The sequence below is a fragment of the Canis lupus genome, chromosome 4 (assembly GCF_048164855.1).
Source record: "Canis lupus baileyi chromosome 4, mCanLup2.hap1, whole genome shotgun sequence".
Taxonomy (NCBI): Eukaryota; Metazoa; Chordata; class Mammalia; order Carnivora; family Canidae; genus Canis; species Canis lupus.
In genome coordinates, this window is record NC_132841.1 from 73,457,917 (window position 1) to 73,482,270 (window position 24,354).

Here is a 24,354-nt window from a genome sequence, read left to right on the forward strand (position 1 = left end):
GTATAGTCCATACCTAGCTCTGAGAATACATTCACTAAGAAAGAGATAAAGATGCCTGCTCTCAATCTCTGTCTTCTAGAAGGGGAAGACAGACAATGAAGAATACATAAAATAAGTTAGGTAAACTAGGTAGTGATTATGGAAACACATGCAAAAGGCAGGTCATGAAAAGAGGTTAGGAGTGAAGAGTGGGGCAGATTGCACAGCTGAGAAGGTAAAATTTGAAGATTGGAGGGTGTTAGACAGGGAGTATATCCGGGGTGGGAGCCTTACAAGCAGAGGGAATTGCTAAGTCAATGACCTAAGGCAGGGGCATGCCTCACAGGGTTGCTCCGTAAGAAGGCCAGGGTAGCTGCAGCAGAGTGCGCCAGGGCACAGCAGGCGATGAGGGGAGGGAGGAACAGGGTCAAGGCCAGGTTAGCTATTTAAGGATTTGGGCTTTTCCTCTGAGTAAAATGCAGAGCCATGGGAGGATATGAGTGGAGGCTGCTACGATCTGAACCAAGACAAGGAGACGCAGGGAGACCCATCATGTGGCTGTTGCAGTCTTCCAGGGGAGGATGCCTGTGGCTTGTTCCAGTGATGGCCATGGGGCTAGAAGAAGCAGTTTGGTCCTCAGTATATTTTGAGGATAGAACCACCAGGATTTCCTGAGGAATCGAATGTGGGCTTTGAAAAAGAAGATTTGGGGATGTGTAGTAGGACGTTGGCAACTGGAAGGTCCGAGTTGCCAGTGACTAAGAGGGACAGGGCTCTGAGTGAAGATCGGAGGGGTGGGGTGGAGGGGATGGGAGTCCAGGTAGCTAGCTTTGGACACAGAGTTTGAAATATCTACTAGAATATTCAAGTGGAGATGTCAAATGGGCAATTGCATGAAGGAGGTTTGCAAGGGAGGCCTGAGGCAGAAATAGGCACTTAGGATCTGTTAACAAACAACTAGTGTTTGAAACCTGGCTTCAACAAATATTACCAGTCCAAAGTAATAGAAGGATTTCACAGGAAAGGAAGCTGTGGAGAGATTAAGACAACACTTGTGAATTTGAATATGGCAAAATCAAATTGCCTTGTCAATTTATATGGCAATCGCTAAGGATTTTTAAATACTGGAGTAGTTGCTCTTGGTATTGAGTGTGTGGGATGCCAGGACATGACCTGTGGAACCCGGTCAGTCATAATGAAGTATGCCGTTACTGTCAGGGGACATCACTGTGATTGCGACACAGACATGTCTCAGAGTTCCTTTCTTGGAGGCAACGGGGCCTTTCATCCAGTGCCTGGGACTCTGGGGTCATCCAAGCCCCTGGTCTGTGCTAATGGCTTATGTCCAGGAGCCCCTGCCAGTGTGGCTCAGAGGTGGGCCCTGGGTCAGAGAGAGCACAAATGACAAAGCAGGGGCTCTGGGTGGGACCTGAGCCTGTAGTCCAGGGCTTCTCCTTAAGAGGGTAAAGAGTCCCTCAGAGGGAAGTGACCTGATCAGCATCCTACAGTGTGACAGACCTGGGGACAGAGCTCAGGGCTCCTGACCCTCAGAATTCCCTCTTCATGGGGCATTCCATCTCCACCCCCATTTGGTCTTTCCTATTCTAATTACAGCCAAAGGGGTAAAGTTGGTTTGTTGTTGTTGTTGTTTTAATTTTTATTTATTTATGATAGTCACACAGAGAGAGAGAGGCAGAGACACAGGCAGAGGGAGAAGCAGGCTCCATGTACCCGGAGCCCGACGTGGGATTCGATCCCGGGTCTCCAGGATCGCGCCCTGGGACAAAGGCAGGTGCCAAACCGCTGCGCCACCCGGGGATCCCGGTTTGTTGTTTTATCTTTTTTCTTTGCACCCCTTTCTTTAGCATGGTACCCATGAACCATTCTTCAACCAAGTACAGTTAGCGTGGCTGGTTTCTGCTTGGCTAACACGTACCCAGGGCTTACTCTGTGCCAATCACTCACTCTGCACAACAACCCTGCTGGAGACGGATAAAAGTAAACTAAGACACAGAGGGGTTAGGTAACTTCATCAAGACTTTGAAGCATACAAGCATTGGAATCTGTGCTTTTAATCCCAGTTTAAGAGCACTGAGACTAAAAAAAAAAAAAAAAAAAAAAAAAAAAGAGCACTGAGGCTTATGTAATCCTGAGCATCCAGTGTCTGAGTCATGAGGGGTGGAAAGTGCCACTCCTTTCCATCCTCCGGACATCAGACTGATGCACACTCACACTCCCACACACACACCAGCCATCCCATCCTTTGCCCCACTGCTTTCTCAGGCTTCATGGTCCTGGCTCTACCGCCAACTTTGTTCTGTTCCTCCAAGCCATTCTCCAGCAGTCTGGGCACCAATAGGTGGCAGCCACTCCCTCCCTTGGCACCCAAAGGCCCCTTTCCTGCTTCACTGCCTTGCAGTCCTCAGGGTGCCATCTCAGGGCACAGTCTGCTGGCATTAGCTGCTGGGTGAGCAACTAAAGGGCTCTACCCTCAGTCAACATTTCTAAAACTTGTGACTGGAAGGGAAAGTGCTTTGACTTGACATCATATTCAGACTGCCCATTTCTTCACAGAAGAACCTGTTTACTGCTGGCAGATTTTGGCCTCCTGATGGCTTTACAGGGTTGGTCTCCACCTTCCAGTTTCACATTGAAAACTCCCACCACAATGAAGACAAAAAGCTGCTCCTGCACCTGCCAGTCTTAGGTCTTGGACTCTGGTGACGCCTTGACCTCTTTCTCTTACCTGCTCTCCTGCTAGCTCGGGAGAGGTGCTCGGAAACTATGCATCCAATTGAAGGAAAGTGTTCACTTTAAGGCCGTAACTGGAGTCACGTACAATCTCCTATTGCAGTTTTAAACTAATGGCTGGCTGGAAATTGGACCGTTGATACACCTAGTTTGCTGAGCTGTCTAAATCCTTATTCAACTTTTCTCATATCCTGTTGAATTTGGTTGTGTTAGGTATATTTTTATGTTTTAAACACTTCACTGAAGCCAGAGTACTTTACAATATTAAGGTCCTGCTTTCTTTTGTGGGCTCAGGGATAGAGGTTAGTAATATCATTATTGGTAATAATAATATTGATAATAATAATCCAGTGGGTCATGGGCAATACTTATGCAACCCTTGGTATGTTGTACAAGTCAATGAAAGTCAAAGAGGAATAAACAAAAACATATACAGTAGTCCCCATTATCTGTGGTTTTGCTTTCTGTGGTTTCAGTTACCCACGGTCCACTGTGGTCCACCTCAGTCCGGAAGCAGATGATCCTCCTCTTCACAAATCATCGGAGGGTCACTAGTGGCCTAACACTACCTCACAACACCTATGTCATTCATCTCAATTCATCTCATCACATGGGCATTTTGTCATCTTACATCATCACAGGAAGAGGGTGAGTACAGCACAAAAATATTTTTTTGAGAGAGAGAGAAAGGGAGAGAGAGAGAGACCATAGTCACATGACTTTCATTGCAGAATTATTTTTACAGTTGTTTTATTTTAATATTAACTATTACTGCTCGTCTCTCACTGTGCCTAATTTATAAGTTTAACTTATAAAAGCAGTATATATAGGGTTTGGTACTATTCACAATTTCAGGTATACGACTGGGGTCTTGGGATGTATCATACCCAAGGGGGGATTGCTGTGTTGGTAAAATAACAGTTCTTATCCTAAGCTTTTAGAATTGGAAGGACACTCAGGGCAAATATGTCAAGTAACAGCTTACTTTGACAGATGAGAAAAGTGAAACCCAAGGGATTATGAAAATTGTTCAAGATCATACAGAGAGTTAACAATGGGACTCTGTTTAAGATTTTGGTCCCTCCCTCCTCCCTCCAAATTTTTCTGTGCTGCCTTATGAACATTAAAGTCTACATTCTAGGGATACAACAAAGGATCTGGGGGCGGGGGTGATGGAATCCAAAACAAATTACATGAGTGGAAGAAAAGACAGAAATTACCAGTGTTATAGTAGTGAATTTTTTAAAGGATCTCAGCAATTACCTCTATAAGATGCTCCTGCCTATTGAACGGCAGAGGTTCAAGAGGATTTTCTGGAATTTTTATATATTCATCTCCTGTAAACCACAGACCAGCCTATACAAAAAATAAAAATGAAAATTATTAAAGTAGCATTCCTCTAAAAGCCACAGGGATTGAACCCATCTTGTTCAACACTCTAAGAGTAGTGGTCTCCAAAATATGGGGTCAAAAACCAAGGGAAACAGGAGAAAATACTAGAACTTCCATTTATACATATTTTTGATATCACTCTTATATAATTTTTATTCTTAAATATTTGATAATATAAATAATGTATTCGTGCAGTAGTACACATGCATAATTTATAAATTAAAATCCACATATTGGGGATATTAGCTATATCTTAGCTGTCAGAGCATGTGATGAAGTTTGGAGGTCACTGCCCTGATTTTGCCTGCATGGCAACATTCTGGAGGGGTCTTCACTCATAACACTAGCTCACATTCCACATGTCCTGTTCATGTGACTATCTATTCTCAGAGCCTAGCGTGGTGCCAGAAAAATCTTTGTGAGTGAATGACTGACTCAAAAGCTCAATGGCCTGCTTTTTAATGACATCCCTCTTTCTCAACCCATATGTGATACCAATTATCGAAACCTTCGATTTCTATATGGCAATGAATCTCCCTTCTCTTCCTTCCCTCTAACCCTACTCCTGCCATCTTGGGGAAGAGCCTCTTTCCTGTCACAGGCCACCCCCGTAAGCTCCAAACTGTTTTCATCTCTAGTCTCCTTCTTATTTGTTTCAGCTTGTACCATGCAACCATATCAATTTCTTCAAGACTTTAATTTGTCATATTCTCTTCTTGGAACCATTTCCTGTTCTTGCTCTTCCATTCACATCATCCCTCCTACCTGGTGACTTCCTGTCCACCCATGTAAACCTGCACATCTCTCTGGGCTCCATTCTGATCACATCACCTTAGAGATGCCTTCCTTGATCTTGCTTCTGAATTCCAGTTTGATGTGTCTACACCACACAATGGACTTTTAGTCCATTGTGGTGCCACTCATGTTTACTATTGAGTATCAGGTATAAATTCCTTGGGTTTAAAGAATACATCATGCCAACCTTAATTTTTGTACATGGTAAGCACTTCATATACATATGCATTTTGTTCCCAGGTTTAGCTCTCTTACCATCTTCCAGTGTGATAACATACTCTCAGCACTGTTGCCAAGAGCCCCTAGCTTGCCTAACCTGACTCTGGCCTATGTTCTATGCTTTCTTTCCTTCTAAGTATCACCTGTGCTTTGAGAGAAGGCTGGAATGGCTTTAGGTAACTTGTAAGGAGATGAAGCTCCCAAATGAGAACTGGAGGTTCTTTCATTTGGAACAAAGGAGATGTTGGCCACATGGAACCCTGTGAGAGAGAAGACTCAGAAGAAACTTAAGATCCAGTATGGGCTCGAGCTTTGAATATGCTTTTGCACTGAAGAGACCCTTGCCCAATAGCTAATCCATGGAAGGTAAGTACTACTCAATGGGAGGATAGAGAGATGAGGAACATAGGTAAGGAGTATGATGGAGCACCAAAGTTCAGAATTACTCTCCTGCTTTAAACAACAAGAAAAATGAACAAGATATCTGAAATTTTTTCTGACATTAGACAATAGGCAACATAAGAGAGTAATTCTTGAACTAAAGAAAGTAACCAAGGAGTCCTTTCAGTGTTTTAGCCTGGAGGGAGTTCCCAGGCTGTAGTGCCAGGAGAGACATCCAAATAGAGCCTGGTGATCTCTCTGAGTTGAGAAGATAGATTTTGCTGTTGAGGGAGGACAAGATGGCTAGAATTTTCAGGACAGAATACTAGTGATATACTGAGAGGGAGAGCAAGCCCAGAGATTCACAGATGGATTTCCGTAAGTCTTTACTCGCCAATCTGGTGATGTGTGTTTGTGGAAGATACCATAAGCTGGAGAGAGAACCACAAGAAAGGAGTAAGCTGAACAATTCCTGAGCCTCACATGGGGCTGGGAGGAAGAGTCCATGTCACCACCAGGCAGAGTGGAATGATCTCCTCAAACATAAGCATTGGAGAGAGCCCCCAGGAGATAATTACTTTAGCAGTGGGAACTGATTAGCCCTCACCTAAAGGCCACACTGGACCCAGCCTTACAAATATTATTGTAACCTTGAAAGGATAAAAGTGATTCCAAGTAGCACCCACCAATATAGGAATCACAACGTCTGGCATCCAATATAAAGTTACTAAGTATACAAAAAAAAAAAAAAAAAAAAGCCATATTACACACCCATAGAAGAAACACCAATCAATAACAACAAACACAAAAATGACACAGGTGATAGAATGAATACAGAATATTCCTTCAGCTGTTCTAAATATATTTCATTTGTTCATGGAGATAAAGAAAAAAACATGCACATGAAGAGAGAAATGAAAGATATAAAATAGAAACAACTTGAACTACTAGAGACAAAAAAAAATCAATATCTGAAATGAAAAATACACTGCATGGTATTCATAACAGATTCAGCTTTGCAGAGGAAATGATCAGTGAACTCGAAGACCTAGGAATAGAAATAAATACAAAGTAAAGCAAAGAGAAAAAAAGACAAAAAAAAAAAAAAAAAAGAACCAAACATCAGTGACCCGTGGGACAGTAAGGACATGACTGGATTTTGAGAAGGGGTGGGTGTGCAGAAAAAGTATTTAGGAAAAAAAAAATCCTGAAAAGTTTCCAATCTGACCAGAATGGCAAAACCCATGGAGAGTCAAGAGCTCAGTGAACCAAGCAGAAGAAACATGAAGAAAACCACACAAAGAAACACAATAATCAAATTGCTAAAAACCGGGAGCAAAGGGGAAATATTAAAAGAAGCTAGAAGGGAAAAAAGAAATAGAGATTGGATCCCAATTCCTCCTACCATTTCTCAGCCATTGGATAAATGGTATTGCATAAATGAGAACATTGTGTATTTCTCACACAAGAGGGCCACATTAGAAAGGAAAAAAAATAACCTGACTGGAAAACAACTTAAGATTTTTAAAAAGTCATCCGTGAAAATTTTAGCAATATGAAATGTTAAACGTAAACCTGGATAGTAGGGTTTAAATTAATAAAGCAAGGTTGTGTCAACCATATCCTGCCTCACTGAATTATTAAGTGATTTTTCCTTAAAAGATGGAAATGTCCCTTGTGCTCTCTTGCTAAAACATGGTCTGCTATAGGAAAAATATTAGGGTTTGAACCTGACGGCCAAGAAAGAATTCTTGAGATGTCTTTGGTGCAAAAGGGTGGTTTTATTAAAGCATGGGGACAGAACCCATGGGCAGAAAGAACTGTACTGGGGTCATGAGAAGTGGCCCATCATACACTTCAAGTTGGGAAGGAGTTAGGGATAGGGTAAGCCTCCCAGGTATTTTGGAAACAAGGCTTCCAGGATCCTGAGGGGGCTAGCTATTGCTGGGAAAGGTCGTTTCTTACTGTTTAGTAAAAACTTGATCATGAAACCCTTCAGATGTTTATGGTTGGTCATGTACTTGGGGGTGATTGCCAACACTGTATCTTGGGGAGTAGAGATAAAGGGAGTTTCCAAAGGAATTTTTATATGTTAAAGTAGACTTACAGGGTCCTGGGCTGACTCATTAAGCCTGTAATCACATGCATTCTCACAGACAGAAGGTGAGCTGAGAGTTTAATATCAAAGAATCCTACATGGAGTGGCTCAGCCTCCTCACACCGTGGAGGCAAGCATGTGACAGCAGCAGGGGGACTAGGGGTAGAGGGCAAACAGGCCCAGGTACACAGCCCTGTCGACTTCACCAACTCTCTCATTCCAGTTTAGAAGCTGGGGCAATCAGCACGCTCTTAAGTGACTGTTGTGACCTTGCAATTAGTCAAAAGAAAAGAAAAAAGATAAAATAAAAAGCAGTGCAAAGAGGCCTTCTCTCCCAGAGAACTCCATTTCAGCGATGCGTGCTATGCTCTCTTCCTGTTCTAATATAGCATTTTTAACAAATCTCATAACATTTTGCTCTAAAAATGGTTTTGACTTTTCCCATATAACTTTTTCTTTCTTTCTTTCTCTTTCTTTCTTTCTTTCTTTCTTTCTTTCTTTCTTTCTTTCTTTCTTTCTTTCTTTTCTTTCTTTCTTTCTTTCTTTCTCTTTCTTTCTTTCTTTCTCTTTCTTTCTTTCTTCTTTCTTTCTTTCTTTCTTTCTTTTTCTTTCTTTCTTTCTTTTCTTTTTTTTTTTTTTGGTTTTGTTTCTGGCGTGTGTGTGTGAGCTGGCAAGTGTTGGAAATCTGTGAAAGTCATGTGGGATGACCAACTGAGCCTTTCCAAATGGCCTCCTTCTCCTGGGGCTCCTGTGGACGAGGAATTGGGTGGGTGGGGAAGAGTGCTGAGTTCAGAAATCGGAAATCTACTGCTCCCCAAACACAGGAGGTGTTCAAATAAGTACTTCTGTGTTTCTTTTAAATGCAGTGACCAACTTTCTCTAAGAAATTTACACTTTTGGTAAAGGAGCTTTCTGGTTTTGGCTCAGCATTTTGGTAAAAATTGCCAACATCCTTTGTTTGTCTCATGTTTTGTACAAAAGGATGTTTAAATTGATAGCCTGGAGTAATTGGCACATACTGTAGTGAAGGTTGGTAATTTCGCAAGTGCTCACTTTTAAAATCTTTCAGTGATGAAACCAGAGTGAGTTTTGCTCTGTTTTTGTTTTTAGACAAAATCGTTTTCACAAGTTTTAAGTCAAGATCAGCGATAGTATCCATAAATCGTTCTACTAGGGAAGCAAATATATCAAAGCCCAATCAGCCAAGCACCTGCTTTGACCAGCCTTGAAGGAACCTTCTTCTATTCAAGTGTTATTTCCTCTGGCTGAACAGCACAAGCATGGGAACATCGGGGCTGTCTATAAGCATACCATCCATTAAGGACAAAAAGAGAAGCAGGAAGGGACGTGCTCTTTCAATATTGAAATACACATGAGACACAGGCACTTAAAGAGTATTACCCTATTTCAAAATTAGAACCTTATAATTGCTTCCATCTTTTGTGTTTACCAGCAATGTGAAATGATGAGCAATAAGATGATTTCAATTAGTAGACACAAAATTAAGTAATTCAGTCCCCCTTAGTTATGGGGTTTCATTCTCCTTCCCTACCCAAACTTCTAAAAACTGAATTGACTTTTATCTTCACTTCCTAGAGATCTATTCATGTAATCAATCCTATGCAATCTGGATTCTGTACCCTACCAACATTGCTCTGGAAAAGGTCACCTGTTATATATCCTTCCTACCCAGTCCAGTGGCCAGGTTTCATGCTACTGAGTTATTCATCACTTTCGACACTTCCTTTGGGTATCTTGTCCCTTCCTAAATTTAACGACTGCCTACATGATAGTGACTTGCAATCTGTTCTGCATCTGCTATATCAGATTGGACGTTTCTGTCTGCACTTCTCTCAGACATTTCAAACTTAACTTGTCAAAAACTATCTCATCATTCACCATGATCATGACCAAATGGAGAAAAAAAAAAACAAAAAACCAAAAAAAAAACAAAAACAAAAAACAAACCTTCCCCTCTCCCTGTGTTCATTTCCCTGGGTAGTACTACTGTTACTACTCCCAGAGTATTGGGTATTGGACACTAGATGTATTAAAAGCTCTGAAGGCGATTCTAATTTTTGGCCATGGTTTAGAACCATTGTGTAGGAGCTAGGAAAAGGACAATGAAGCTGATGTGACTTCTTTCAGAACTCTTAGTTCTCCTAGCAGCTCTGACTTTTTCCAGATCCTTTCCCCTGGAGGTGGAAGCTAGACTTCCATCTGGCACTTGGACAGTGGCTGCACTGCCTCTGGGTGCCCAGACATGGACAGCCAAAGGGAAGAACACTGGCCCAAGACCTGGCAATGTGATATCAGTGGGTTATACGTTTCTTAGGCTAAAAGTACTCCAGTATTATTAGTGCCACCAGACCCTGGTAGCAACCTGCATATACTGCTCAAAAGTGATGGTGCCCAACTGCTCTTCATCCACCGCCTTGAACCTCTGCAGGGTTTCGAGGAGCTCTTCCTCCATGGGGATGGGCCAAGGCATCGAGATTACTAATAGGAATTTCCGCCAGTCCACAAACTCCGAATTTACTATTACTAAAGATGTTAACTCCTGCAACTAGAAGAAAACAGGAAATGCCATTGGAATATTTGTATGACTCTACCTTGAAACTCTATCAGTTCATGTTTTTTATGGGACATTCAGATGAAGGAAGGAGGAGTTTATATGGGTGAATAGATTGAGTCAGTTCTCAGGCTTATTTCCTCCGGTTCTACTAATCAATCCACATCAGATACTTAGGTACTTTTACTTTTTTGCTTCCTTGACATTTGGGTTTTTGCTTACTGTTATACAATGAATTTACACATGTGACTCCAGTGACTCTGTACCTTTTCAAGAGGGAAGATAAAGATTCTAGATGTGACTGTGCAAGGGCTCCACAGCCTGTAAGGAAAACTATAACCATTTTGTTTTCTGGTACATTCTTAAGGAACAGATTACACTGAAAAGCAAGAATGCCAGAATCATCTACTGTTACTAGTCAGGATCATTCCCTCTGTTAGTAACATATACAAGCTCACAGACTGAGCCTCCTGGGCTCCATGATGTTTCATTGACTGTCGGTGGCATCATTCATTCATTCAATACTGGGCACATGCATAGTGCATCTTACATTCAAGTTTGTTTGCTCTTCATTCAAATTTTATTGATTGCCTCCTAAAATGTCAGATACTGCAAGTACTGATGATTTAAAACTATTGTCTTAATTCAAATAAGAATTCTGAGTTTTGAAACCCAAACAAAATGGAAGCTTACTTCTGGTTGCGTGAGGTGCATCCAACTACTAGGTAAGTTGTTTGTTCCAAGGTTCAGGGTTACCAGATCCAGCAGAATGTCAGTAAATGCTTTATGTCCTATTATGCCTAGAGCATAATGAAAAATATTTTTTAATTATGTTATATGACACGGCTTTTTTTCTTTTGCTAAAGCAGAACAAAAATAGGCATTTGTATAATCACTTTATTCATGTTATATAAAACTATAATCTTTAGCAACAGAAGACATTTGAAAATATAAAAATACTAATCAGTTTCCTGATGTGCTCTCATTGTCTCAGCTAAGTTGTAATGTATTTTTCGGCTGGGTAATAAATCACTTCGGATTGGGCAAAAACACTGAGAATTTATACTTGAATTTTGAATATTCCCTTGACTTTTTGCTCAGAGTAGAATTAGTAAAATAAAAAAAAAAAAACCTCTTAAGTATTCCTATATACAGTAGGGTATAAGAATAAACTACTTTGGTGAGTGTGGGATAAAAGTGTTTCAAATGCATACAAATCACCACTGTAATCATGATAACACATTTATCCTCATTTTGCACTTAGTTCAGCAGAGATTTGTTTTTGTAAATGTGGGGAGACTTGAATTGTTAGCCCACTGGACTGGAAGTGACAATTTCATTATCTAACTGCCTCTATATTTTATCCTGTACAGAAGAGAGTCTGTCTCTCATTTCAAATTGCATGCACATGCATTAAAAAGAAATAGGAAAAAAATAGGAAAACAAAAATAAATGAATCTACTTAAAAAATGTCTGTCTACCCCTCTGACAGAAGTACCTTCTAGAGTCAGGAGAGACTCCTACATGTATTCGGTCTTTCAGGTCCAGAGTATAGAGCTATCCTTCTTTATTTAGAGATAAAAAGAGTAGAAATAGAAACATAGATGTAGCATCTCAAATTCTTTTTACATCTGAATTTTTAGCATTTATGAAAGTCCCATGTGAACCTTAACATTTTTTCTAACCTTTAAGAAAATGCATGAATCCTTTTTAAATGTCAGTGGTTCAAACCAAATACACAATTTTGAGTTTTGGAAATTATTTTTTTGGGTGGCAAGAGCAGAATCTATCTTTCTTTGATATGACTGGCCATCCAACAGGTCATTCAGAAATAAATTCTCTATCCTTTTTGATCAAACCCATGTATCCAATTTTAAAGAGATGAGAAACATTTTCCCAGGTAGTAGAGTTTTCAATAAAATGAGCTTTATTTTCAGGAAAAACCACATTGTCTTTAGACAAGTTAGAAATAATCCCTCATGTTCTTCAAGATGAAACCATAAATAAATTCTCTTTTATGAAACCATGAGGAGGCTCTAAGTATTTAAAAATTATGTACAATATAGTTCCACTTTCTTTAATAGCTGTGGTGCAAGCAAAGTGTTGTAAGACAATACTTCCAGCTTACACAGTAATTATTTATGTGGCGACCTTAGTGTGAAATGTGAAAAGTATTTTAATATATGATCTTGACATTGCCAAGGCATATGGTGATATGACCTTCACATAAAATGTGATAACATAGACAGATAAACTTAGAAATTTTATTCATGGATCTAAACAAACAAGCAAATGAACCTCTTTTTCGGTTTGGCCCAAGTTAGTTATCTAATGCAGCTGTCATTTAGAACTATGGGAAGGTTCTAGGCCAAAGGGAATTCAGACCATAGTCATAGTCTAGCCACCCTTAGCAATAACTCTGCAAAAGATGACATCAAAATAACACACTGCATCCAAAGAACGTGAAGGAATGTGTGGATATAGAAGTAGACTTAGAAAGGTACAGGATGGGGTGCCTGGTGGCTCAGTCAGTTAAGAGGCCAATTCTTGATTTCAGCTCAAGTCATGATCTTGGCATCCTGGAATCTGCCCTCAGCGGGGAGTCTGTGTTAGGATTCTCTCTCTCCCTCTGCACCCCCCCTCTTGCTCCCTCATGCACACTCTCTCTCTAAAATAAATACATCTTTTTTTTTTAAAGGAAAGTACAGAGAATTTTCACTTTGATAAGATGCCAAATGCCTTTCGTGTTTGATATGAAGAGTGGTTACTTTTTTACTTCTAAATTTCAGATTACAAAGAATTTGTTTTTGCTTTGATCAGTGACAAAGTCAACATTTGTCATATTACGAATCGCTTTCATCATGGCTTTCGGAGTTTGATGAATAAGCAGAATTAGGTCTTGTGTCATCAGCTGAAGATGGTGTTCTTGTGTTCCATAAATGGATAGCTTTCCGAGGGTCAAAGTTATTAATGTCCGGAGAATTCAACTGAATTACAAGGAGATCCGTCATACTTTCAGCCTTGATTTTGGCACGCATTTGTGACTTGGTGAGTTTCATCTGACTAAAGCCACGTTCTGCCTCCGCGGAACTTGCAGGGAGGGTCAGCACGAGGTCCACTAACGTCAAGATATTTGGATACTTGTGTAAGTAAACAGAATTCACAAAATCCCAGGTCAATTTGCGGATGTTCTGAAATCTAGCGGGGAAGAATGAAAAATATAAATTATTGAGACTCCCAAGTGCCATTCAAACATTTGTAAATACCAACCATGCTTACCTAGCATAAATCTCTAATTTCAGCATGCTCCACTCAGCGTCCACTTCGTCGATTTCCACGTTGGCAGCTTCCAGTACTGGTTCATAATGGGCAATCAGGGTGGATACCTCTTTTTCTCCAAATTCTGCCATCGATATACAAGAGAAAGAGTCACACATAAGAAAGAAACCTACAGACAGCCAAAGTACAAAAGGTTTGGAGTTAGTGCATACAGGGTACCTTGATTTATCTTCGCAGGCCACAGTTTAAAGCTTCCAATCATGGTTGCCTTCAGCACATCTTGGCTGGCATCTCTGAAGCAACCTTGCAGCCTCTTGATAAGATGTGTTAAGACTACTCTTCTCACATCAGAAATGTCTCCCTTTCCTCCCAGGCAGTTGCCATGAAAGTGCGTGACCGAATCCACCCAACGTTCCTTTGGTCCTGGTCTGGGGAGGAGAAAAAAAAATTCCCCAAATAAACAATTAAATGAAAAAGCACCTGGCAAATAATGTCCCCAGTCATGCTGTCTAGTTTGACAGACCCTCAGACCATTTCCCAACTCCTCACCTTGTTTGATATATTCTGAGCATTTCCAGTGTTGATTCTAATGTGGCAAATACATCAGCAATGGAAGAATTTCTGTTTTGATTGACACGGGAAAGAATGCTAAGGACATTAATGACATCCACTAAGAAGTGGATAAATTTAACAATGTTTGCTTGGAGAAGGAACCCCAGGAGTTCCTTGGCTTTCTGATGACTGGTGTCACTCCTGCCTTCATCTCCCTGTAACATAGATCAGGAATAAAATACTGGTTTGTCTTTCTCAGAGTTATGATTTCAAATTGCTTAATAAAAATATTCTCTGTCACTCTGGAAAGCTAACACAGCGTGGTATTTCAAAATTACTTACCGAATGCAGTTGCTGGACTATTGCAGGATATCCCTTGAGAAAGTTCTGGAGAGCTGCCTGTAGTTCCTGAAGCCACCTCCTGCCCCCTACTTGAGAAGGCATCACAGGTCGAAGGTGAAGGCCTTTGAAAGCAGTTACCAGAGAACTCCTGTGCAGAGGGGAACTGTGGTAGAAGTGGTAGATGCTGTGAAGAAGATTTCTGACGTCGTTGTACAGGGGAACGCTTTGGAACACCGCCTTGTAAGACAGTTCAAGATGGTGTGCAAAGCAGTATACAGTCAGAGCACATGGCTGGATTTCTCTTAAAAGCAGGGCCACCCTGCTGTTTTCTCTCCCTGAGCCAAGGGCACCATCACTTCCAAAACCAACCAGTTTCTTGGCCCATTCTTGGTCTGATAGCTTAAGTTGAAGATTTCTCTCTAGAGTTCTTTCAATGGCATCTCTTATTGCCAAAGGATCCTCCCTTTCTACTGTCTGTACCCCAGCAATTTGGCAATGCACTTTTCCCGCGTGTGCAAACTGCACGTAGACAAGTTCAGCCGCCTTGGTTGAACTGTCTGTGATTCCGTCACTGAGGACAGAGAAAAATTTACTTTGTTCTAGTTTCTCCCTAAGATTTTTCCGTTCCACTTCAGCAATAAAATATGTAAAGGTTCTTGCTGATTTGTTAGTTCTGAATACGGGGCCGATATCGACCCCCTTCATATCATCCAACTTGCACATCCAGATAAAGTCTTTGAGAGGACGTCCCGTCTTGGCGATAGCATGGCATGATCTGAATAAGTTCTCTACTCTCCCGAGGGTGATTTTGCTCATGGTTGTCACCATGAGCTCTGTGGTGGCGACATTCACTGGAGAACCATTTGTTGCTTCCATTAGTGAAGCCTTGGCATGAGCCTCACTGAGATGATGTGCATTGAGAAATTCTGTCCTAAAGTTGTCAGTGCCATAAAAAAAACTCACTTGATTTCCCTTTGACTTCACTCCATGTTTACGACACAGGCCACAGAACATAAGATTTAACATCTCATCATATATAAGCCAAGGGTATTTTTTCAGCCAGATTTTCAAAAATTGATCGTTCCTTTTTGGAAGGTAATGGTCAAGCTTCTGCAGCCTTTTCTGCTTTTCAGTGACTCGGTTCATGTCACCTGGAGGATCCCTGCCTTTAAAATAACTCCACGTTGTTATTTTCAGCAACCCCCAATGTCTACCTTCAGTTTTGCTTATCTCTGACCCCAAAACTTGCTCACTATTTCTGGGAAAAACTACAGTGAGTGCTTACAAGTAGTATGTCAGGCATTCTGGCTAGTGCTTTAAGTGGCTTATACCACTTAATCCTCATAATCCATCATCTCCATTTTATAGGTAAGAAAATATACCAATTACTTGTCATTTTTATGGATTAAAAAAAAAACAAGGGTACAAAGAGATTGATTAATTTGTCTGTTGTCCCGGTGCTGGTGAGTGGTGGAGTAGTGGATCGCTAGCAGGCAATCCTACTCTACAGCCCTCATGCTTACTCACTTCACTATCACAGATTTCTCATAAGGGCAAAGGCTGCTACACTCTCCTTCACTCTAGAATCTTGTTCTCTACGCATGAGAGAGACATTGCTTTTTGCTGACATTTGCTTCCTGTAGTGAGAAGAAAGAGTAACAGGACACGCAAGGCGGCATGTCTACAAGATTCACCTTGGCCATCTCTTCCCTCCCACCTCAGTCCATCCTCACTGGCAGTACTAGAGCCAGCCTGTTCATTTACAGAAAGGGCTTCAGGCTTCGAGACCTGTCCCAGGTGGTTTCAAGGAGCTGTGCCTCATGCCTCATCTTTTTCTTTTCCCCAAAGATCTAATATCTGAAACATACATTTTGGAGACTGGAATATATATATTTATCTGGACCTAAGGACAAAAATTTAAATTACACAAAGCAATGTCCTAAAATACAGGTTTTCTCTAAAGGCAGGCAGCCTAGGCCACCCATTTATTTCCCTCCTGTGACTTCGGTAACCCTCCCGATCATTAGATTATTTTGTCCTATGTTATAGGTTAACAGGAAAGTGGAACATGTGTTTGTGTGATATTGTACTAAATTACCTCATGTCGACATACAAGCTCAGCATTTCATTTCGTTTCACTGCTTTCCTGTCCTAGGCTGACTGACAGCTAGATTTTAAACTCTTCTGACAGAACCACACTTCTTTCCTTTGTGCTCTATCATGCCTAGGTGAGCGCGAAGCACTTGGCAGATGTCTAGGAAAATAAACATCCCTAACTGATTTTCATGATCACATATCTCTTAACGTCTTCTACTTGGAAGCCTTCAACATTAGTCAACCTGCTGCTGCCTTCTTCCCCGATTTGCACCTAACTTCTATTTTGCCTTTTAATCATTTTTTTTTTTTTGCAGTTGTTACTGTTAAAACACATCCCTGTTTTCTCCACCCCCCACCAGATCCTAAATATTAACTGTTGTCATTTTCCTAGATCCTAACTATGAATTGTGTCCTGAAGTGAGCCCCCTTGTGGTTAATACGTCCGGCCTTCATTCTAGACCCTACTTGGGTTATCAAGTCTCCCACGCTAGACCTTGGGTCCCAAGCCGGTGCGTGCTCCACGCACATACGTGCTGGTGAACCCAGGAATGAATACGTGAGACAAGAGGTCTCTAGTTACTGAAGGGAAGGACTTTAACTTTCACTACCGATTTGGCTAGCTTTTACATTTGTAGTTTTATGAGCAGATTTTCCAGAAGGTGTTATCTTGATTCTGAGCACATACTTCTCATTTGCCTCATGTAAATTGTCTGGCTTCATGAGAATGTGGTTCCTCCTGAAGAAGTAGCTGAAACTCTGCCCACAAATGGTTTTAACAGGTCCAAAGGCTTCTAGATTTACTACTGCATTTCCGTGATCTGAATCTACGTAGGGGAAGGAGTTCACCCACCGAGAGAACCACAGGACATACAGCGGCCTTACTCCTTTTTTGCATAATCCCTAGATTTTGTCACCTGGAGAGGTATTTCTGTTAATAACATCAATCCTTCCCTAGGGTACCTTTTGTAAGAAATCCTTCTGTATTTTTTGATTTGTGTAAAGTCAGACTAATTTAAGCAGGTTTCAGATTACATGGGGCTTACCTTCCTGCAAATATATAGAGTATCCTATTTCTACAATTTTCTCAGAGACACTAGCTTAAAAAGATCCACTGAACTTTCTAATGATCCCCCCCACCCCACCCTCCATGCCCTTAAATCCTGTCTTCCTGTTGGCCAAGGCTCTGTAGAGACACAGAGCAGCATCTGCTGAGTTCTCAGACAGTCTCTTCCTCCCTGTAATCCACTCACCACAGCATCTGGCTCTAAAGGCCTTTGATAATCCTTTCCTGTGTGTCCTTTGCAAGCCACTGTGAGACTTGACAATCTGCCCACAAAGCCTTTGTGGTCCTTACCTCCTGCCTCCTGCCCCAATTGGTCTGTTGGCTGTCCCTTGAATATGTCATGCAACTTCAAAAATTTCAATGTCTACTCTCTTTTCCCCTTTGTATGCTTTCCCCTGCTTTTCTTCCTGGAAGCTTCCTTTAACAATTCTCCTCTGAGTTAACCCCTATTCTGACCTGCAAAGGCAGCAGTAACTACTTCCTCCTTTGAATTCTTGTAAAAACCATGTAGCCGAATGATCTAGCTTAGCCACCACAGACAAGAGTTCTGTTTGTGCCTTATGTCTCTGAGGCCAATCATTGAACCTAAGGGTCTCTAAAAAAGAGCCTCTCAAAGGAGGTCCCCTTCCCAGTTTTTAGAACAGTATCATAACCTTGAACAACTACAAGCTGCCTCTCTTGAAGAAGTGATGCAGATGTGGAATTTGCTGGGCTGTGTTCTCTCAAGCAGAGCCACTCAAGCAGAAGCCAAAATAGCCATGAACCAAATATCTACAGGCATTACATGGAATACTGATGGGTTTACAAAGAAAAGGAGTTCTTTTGGTTTAAGTGGGGCCTGAGGAACATTGCTAAAGTGTTCTGGTTTCAACAGACTCCAAATAGCTTCCATTGGAAAAAGACTGTCTTCCTGATGTGCTTGGCACTTGATGTTTAGAGACAAGATGTTCCTCCCAGAGCTTAATGCAGTACACAAAATGAGTGTTTTTGTTTGAGATGTTTATGGTCCCCTTGGGGAGCCACATACCTTATGGTTTAATTCTATCAGGTGGTGTAATTTTTTTTTTTTTTCTGGAAATGTTCCAGAGTAATGCTCTAGATGCCTGTTGTGGTATGTGTACCTTCAGCATATGGAGCTAACATTTTAGGTAATAATTGAAATAGTTTGATTCACTATTGTATTGTATAATGTTACATGTTATATAATAATAAATATTATTTACATATATACAAATATTACTTTATAATATTATATATAATAATATATTACCATAATAATATAATTAGGGATCCCTGGGTGGCGCAGCGGTTTGGCGCCTGCCTTTGGCCCAGGGCGCGATCCTGGAGACCCGGGATCGAATCCCACATCGGGCTCCCGGTGCATGGAGCCTGCTTCTCCCTCTGCCTGTGTCTCTGCCTTTCTCTCTCTCTCTCTGTGACTATCGTGAATAAATAAATTTTAAAAAAATCTTTAAAAAAATAAATAAATGACAATGGCTTATATTACATTTAAATTACACATTCTATGTGCCAGACTCTAAATATTTTACTTATATTAATTACTTTAATGCTTATAGCAACTCCATTGAAATATCCGATTTTCCAGAGGAGGAAGTTGAGAAGAGAGAGGCTAAATAACTTACCCAAGATCATATACAATCATTTGACAAAAGGTAGATTTGAAAAGAGCTGTCTGACCCTTCTTAACCATAGCGCGGCGTCTTTTTACTCAGCCAGCCATGTGTAAGAAGTGAATCAACATGGAAATGCTAGCATGGGGCCTGACACCATGCCAATATTGGCTGTTGTTATAATTCAGAGGACGTTCACTAAATTTCACCCTGTGCTGGAAGTACGCTCATGGAAATGATTCCCGGGACAGTCAATAAAAGAATGTCTTGTCGATGCACTGGCTTTCTCTTACTTAAGCTGCTCCTGAGATTCTAAAGTATGGATCTTTGCTGGGTAGCATGGAAAATGCCAGCATGACAAATTGTTTCCTTGCATTTTGTACGATCTTGTTGGATTATCATGCATACAGTCATTTTTCCTTTCTGGCATTTTTGTGATGATCATATCAACAGATGGTATTTTATTTCTCATGACTACCTTTACTAAAGGAGATTTAAAATCATCACAAGTGGCAGATTTTGACCACGAGAGGAGTGTTGAATATATAAGCATTGCGGTATACGATGCATTTTCAATTTTCCATTATCTTTAGTAAGGACTATTTTATTTTTATTTTTTTTATTTTTATTTTTTTTAGTAAGGACTATTTTAATGAAGACTTCTATTTTTCAAGTAGAGTAGCTAATACTCAGCAAAAAACTCCATAAGCTTTGGTTCTTTCTGTTTATATCCTGATACTAGTTACAAGTATTTAAAGTCACTTGTTTTACTTAAGGATTTTCAATTTCCATCAATAAATTTATTTATGCAACATAATTAAAAGTTACCAAAGTGAAACTTCATGACATCACCATTCCTTATAAATGTGCTAAAACATCCTCTGGTAGACCTGGTCATATAATGACGATGTGTAAATATGTATGCTTTTTTCCTAGAGAAACATCCATCTGTTCATCATATTTTACCATATTTTAGTAAGCTTCAAAGTTACATCTTAGATACCATAGGTTACATTGGCATTTATGAAATAGTTTAAGGAAATGCTCATATTTCTTGGCTTAAAAATAACAGCAATTTTCAAGCTCAAGGAAGAAGTTCTGTAGGATCACACATTCAGAAATGTGCCACTTTTAGCCAGTTGCTCCATACTTTGAAAACCGATCACTTCAACTAAGATTGTCTTTTGAAACTGTAGAGTTCTAAGGTAAACACAGTGGAAGGTATCATAAAAGACTGTTTTCTAGTTCTCGGAAGGAATATGACAAAAGACTTCACTTAAAAGATGGATGGCTGTATATTATTTAAGGCAGTGGACAACAATCACAGAGCTGAGGAAGAAAGACAAAGGATCTTTTTGGGGCTAAGGGAATTGGTGAGAAAGGGTGACTGGTAACTACTGGACTTCCTCAGGGAGGGCCAATGTCAACATTTGCAGCCTGACTTCTAAGAAATCATCACAGATCTGTGACTCTGGGATGCAGAAAATGGAATGATCATTATTTTGCCTTCCTTTATAACATTAGCAAGACTAATTACAATGAATATTACTTTTAATGATAGACTACCTGATACTGTGCTAAATCTTACATGTACTTGAAAAGCAATGAATATGTGTGTGTATATGTATTCAAATAGCATAATTGAGCAAATAATAAAGAATGTAAACTGATTTATTGAACCTGTAAGACTTCCAAATCTCACAGTATTGTATAGCCTTGTAACTTGTGCAGTAATTACAATGGTTATTCTTAAATCTGGGTGGATTCTCCAGCTTGGGTGGCTGGTGGTGGTTCCTCAGACAGAAAAGCCTTCCCCATCTGTTTGCCTGCTGCTCGTGCAGTTGGGGAAGGAGAAGCAAAACAGTCTCCTGACCTTTCCCTGAACATTCACACCCATGCCTCTTATTTGCATGTTGGCTAGTGGCTGTTCCTCTAACTTTAGATATCCTCTGTATCCCTGACCTACTTTCACTGGGCACTGATCCTCTCTTGCTCTGCATTTTTACACACTTTTATAAAGTTCATATTCTGTTCCAGAAAGAAACTCAATAGAAGTTTATATTTTCTTCTTCCATGCTTGCCTTTTCAAATTACATTCTAAGTCCCTGGGGCAAGTGGTTTTCCTTTTACATCTACATTTTAAATATATATATATATATTTAATATATATATATATATATTTATATAAAACTATTTCTCCTCTGTCCCTCTTTTCCTTTCTTCCTCCTTCCTTCCTCTTTCTACCATACTTTGAAAGCTGTTGCATTCATTCTACTGTATTTAGAAAACAGATAAATGTATCAGTTGACATATTTTAGTCCCAAAGGCTTTTAGAGTTAATCTTCTAAGACATGCACATGCCAACTTATAGCTGCTGTTTGTTGTTTTTAAACGTTTAGTTGAAGTGCAGGCTCTGGTTTTGAGGTTGGATCCAGGAATGTATTGTGGTTATCATCATAAATACTAAGGTCTCTTTTAAAAGGGATTATGAGTGGCTGACAATTTTCAAAATCCTCTTCTACCTCCTGAAATGTCCCCAAATGCTTTTAGTTTTGACCTGCTAATTGGATGATTTCCATCCCATCACCCTAATGTAGGATTAAATCAAATCATATGTCATATTCAGGGTCTTTATACATGTATCTTTGTATTTTATATAAAAAATAGTGTGGATAAAATGAAGGGCAAAAGCAACCTTTGAGAAGGGAATATGTAATAAGAGGGCCTTGTGAAACCCACACGGTGGGGAAGAGAATGGAATCTGCTTGACCAAACAATGGAAGAGATTTTGTGGACTCAGCTTTATAAAACTGAGATTGTTTGGTACCTGCCAATGGCCACATTTCCTTCCTGCCCAAACACTGCCAACCAGTGTTGGTGTCCATCCACAGTTGTCATGTGTGCCTTTATATATTCGAGGTGGAGACCCACTCAAGCTGATTAGATGAGCTGATGTGTGCCAGGGTAGAGGGTCACCCAGGTGTATAAGATTTCACCTGTTTCACCCACTAGGCTTAGCAAAGAGGTGTTCAGATTTAGAGTAAAGGAATGTCCTTTGACTAATGAGATTTGATGTGGGTTTCCGGAAATAATGAACTTTTAAAAAACAAATGAAATATAATCACTATGAAAGTAGAAGTGTGTTAGGGCTAGACTAAAGTCAGTTGGCTATTCTCTAGGGAAAAAGTAATGATTTTCCAATAGGTGGATGTTGGAAGATAAAATAAACTTGTTTCTGAGAGGTGACTTAGTTCAATGAGAAGAGGCAAGAGCTTTGAATCTGAAGAGGACTGGATGACATATGATCATATGTAAAAACTGCTCTGTGACTCAGTGTCCAGCCCAGTAAAATGGAGATGAGATGCTAGACCTACATGATCTGTCTGAATTACTTGTGCTGTCAACTGATGTAATTCATTGAAGAATATCTGGAAGTCGAAAGAGACTGAATTAAAAAAAAAAAAAAGCCCATGCACATACTATAGAGCCATAATGATAGCAAGTGAAGGAAATAAAGTGTCATAGGCATAAAATTCTATGTATACATACATGTGAACACATTACTCAATTAGGTAAATATTTTGGTGACAGCTTATCTGGTTCTGTTCTTAGTTTATGAAGCACTGAGAGAAAAGGGAAGTTCTCTACCCTGGTCTCCCTCCCCAGACTAGTGGGGGAGACAGAAACGCAAACTCATGATCCCAATCCAAACCCTCGACTGGACATATATACAGAGGCTGTCTCTCTCAGCTGCCATAGTCAGACTCAAGTTTACCCGCTTTCTGGCCAGGGCAGGGTTGGGCCAAAGAGGAGAATTGCCAGGAAGGAGGATCATCACCCTGCTGAAGTATTAGTCACTATCTTCCTCCTGTTTGTTTCATTCATATCTATGTTGCATAAAGCAAACATGTGGCAAGCTGGAACACAGTGAGGGCATCTTTTTGGTGACACGTGATCCCAGAGGGCTGATGTTATTTGTGAACAGGTTAACTGCTACCCTGATTAGTCTTAACTTTTTCTGTGGTTTTTCCACGGTAATTATTTTTCCTACCTTTGGGTGCAATATCTAAGAACTGATCTTTAAGACTGTCAAGCTGTTCGATGGTCAGGGTGCCATTTTCTTCCTTTTCCACAGGTGGGGGGCGCACTGGGGGAGGGGGATCTGGAAAGACTTTCAGATCTCCATTAATGAAGAAATCTTCTTGGTCTAGGTAAAGTTCATTCTGAATTTTTGTTGATGTTTCAATGTGATAACGGGCCACCTCAGTTAATTTTTCCACACTGAAAATGAAAAAATGAATAGCGTTATCCCCACTAAATACTACTGGGTTATCAGTGCTTAGGAGACAGATACACAAAGTCTACACACCGTACAGCTAAGGAAGACAATTCAACCTGCATGTTTACAAATTCCAGCTCTCTTCAAATCCACTTTTTGAAAAGGTGGAATAATAAATGCAGATTGGAAATAAAATATATGCTCATTATAGAGCTCACAGTCACATATTTTATACAAAGTGAAACAAAAGGGACTTCATCAAATATGGTTTTATTAACATTAGAACATATTTTTACTGTGTAAGCAAGATGATGTCAAGAGATATATTTCATTCTAAGTATGTACCAAAATATAGTTACTCATTCTAACTATGCAAAATAAGTATGCAGAAAAGCCTGTAAAATATAACTGTTAGAATGACACATTTACTTGGAATCAGGAAAAATTGTAAAGTTAATCAAATTTGATTATGGATTTCTAGAAGAGTGGCTTTTCTCTAACTTTGTATCAGGGAGTTTGAAGTTATTTAAGACACGATTGTCAGATGAACTCTAATAATATGAACCCACTGAAATTGCTTTCTATTTTTACAAATAATAATTCCTAGTTAAATCGTGTAGTATAAGCAGTAATAGTGAGGTACAGTGGAAAGAACATTGGAAGCTGCGTTATTATTCTAGAACACTCTGTAGCCATGGGTCCTTGGGAACTTATTTAAGCTCTCCAAATTTCCTTATTTTTGCATGGAGCTAGTAACACATAACTCCATACTTTATGGTTATTAATGTGAAATCATACAGGGAATGGATTTAACCTATACTGGGGATTATAGTTATGGCCCTAATCAAAGGGCCATTTCAAAAGCCAGAGAAGTTTTGTACAGGAAGAAATACAATATACTGCTTTACAGAAATGATTGTTTAT

At 40.1% G+C, this 24,354-nt stretch overlaps 2 protein-coding genes and 1 long non-coding RNA gene across 8 annotated transcripts in view; 1 reads left to right on the forward strand and 2 right to left on the reverse strand.

Annotated features, from left to right (window-relative positions):
• Positions 1–24,354, reverse strand: part of SPEF2 (sperm flagellar 2) — a 172,148-nt gene that overhangs the window by 19,083 nt on the left and 128,711 nt on the right. For all 5 annotated transcript variants that reach the window (XM_072824916.1, XM_072824912.1, XM_072824913.1 and 2 more), the window contains 4 exons: positions 23,203–23,432; positions 10,881–10,987; positions 9,999–10,181; positions 3,994–4,086 (listed from right to left, as the gene is read on the reverse strand). In XM_072824916.1, the coding sequence (XP_072681017.1) occupies positions 3,994–4,086; positions 9,999–10,181; positions 10,881–10,987; positions 23,203–23,432 (613 nt within the window). The remainder of the gene's footprint in view (positions 1–3,993; positions 4,087–9,998; positions 10,182–10,880; positions 10,988–23,202; positions 23,433–24,354) is intronic.
• Positions 3,176–24,354, forward strand: part of LOC140632662 (uncharacterized) — a 94,572-nt gene continuing 73,393 nt past the window's right edge. The window contains exon 1 of one of the 2 annotated variants that reach the window (XR_012030258.1): positions 3,176–3,378. This is a non-coding gene — a long non-coding RNA (uncharacterized lncRNA). The remainder of the gene's footprint in view (positions 3,379–24,354) is intronic. The other variant, XR_012030257.1, reaches the window with a different exon arrangement.
• LOC140632660 (zinc finger protein 862-like) lies at positions 12,092–21,276 on the reverse strand. The gene is made up of 5 exons (XM_072824911.1): positions 14,361–21,276; positions 14,016–14,233; positions 13,686–13,894; positions 13,467–13,590; positions 12,092–13,385 (listed from the first exon to the last, which is right to left on the reverse strand). Exons 1-5 carry the CDS (start codon positions 15,504–15,506, stop codon positions 13,031–13,033), a joined length of 2,052 nt encoding a protein of 683 aa, XP_072681012.1. The 5' UTR covers positions 15,507–21,276; the 3' UTR covers positions 12,092–13,030.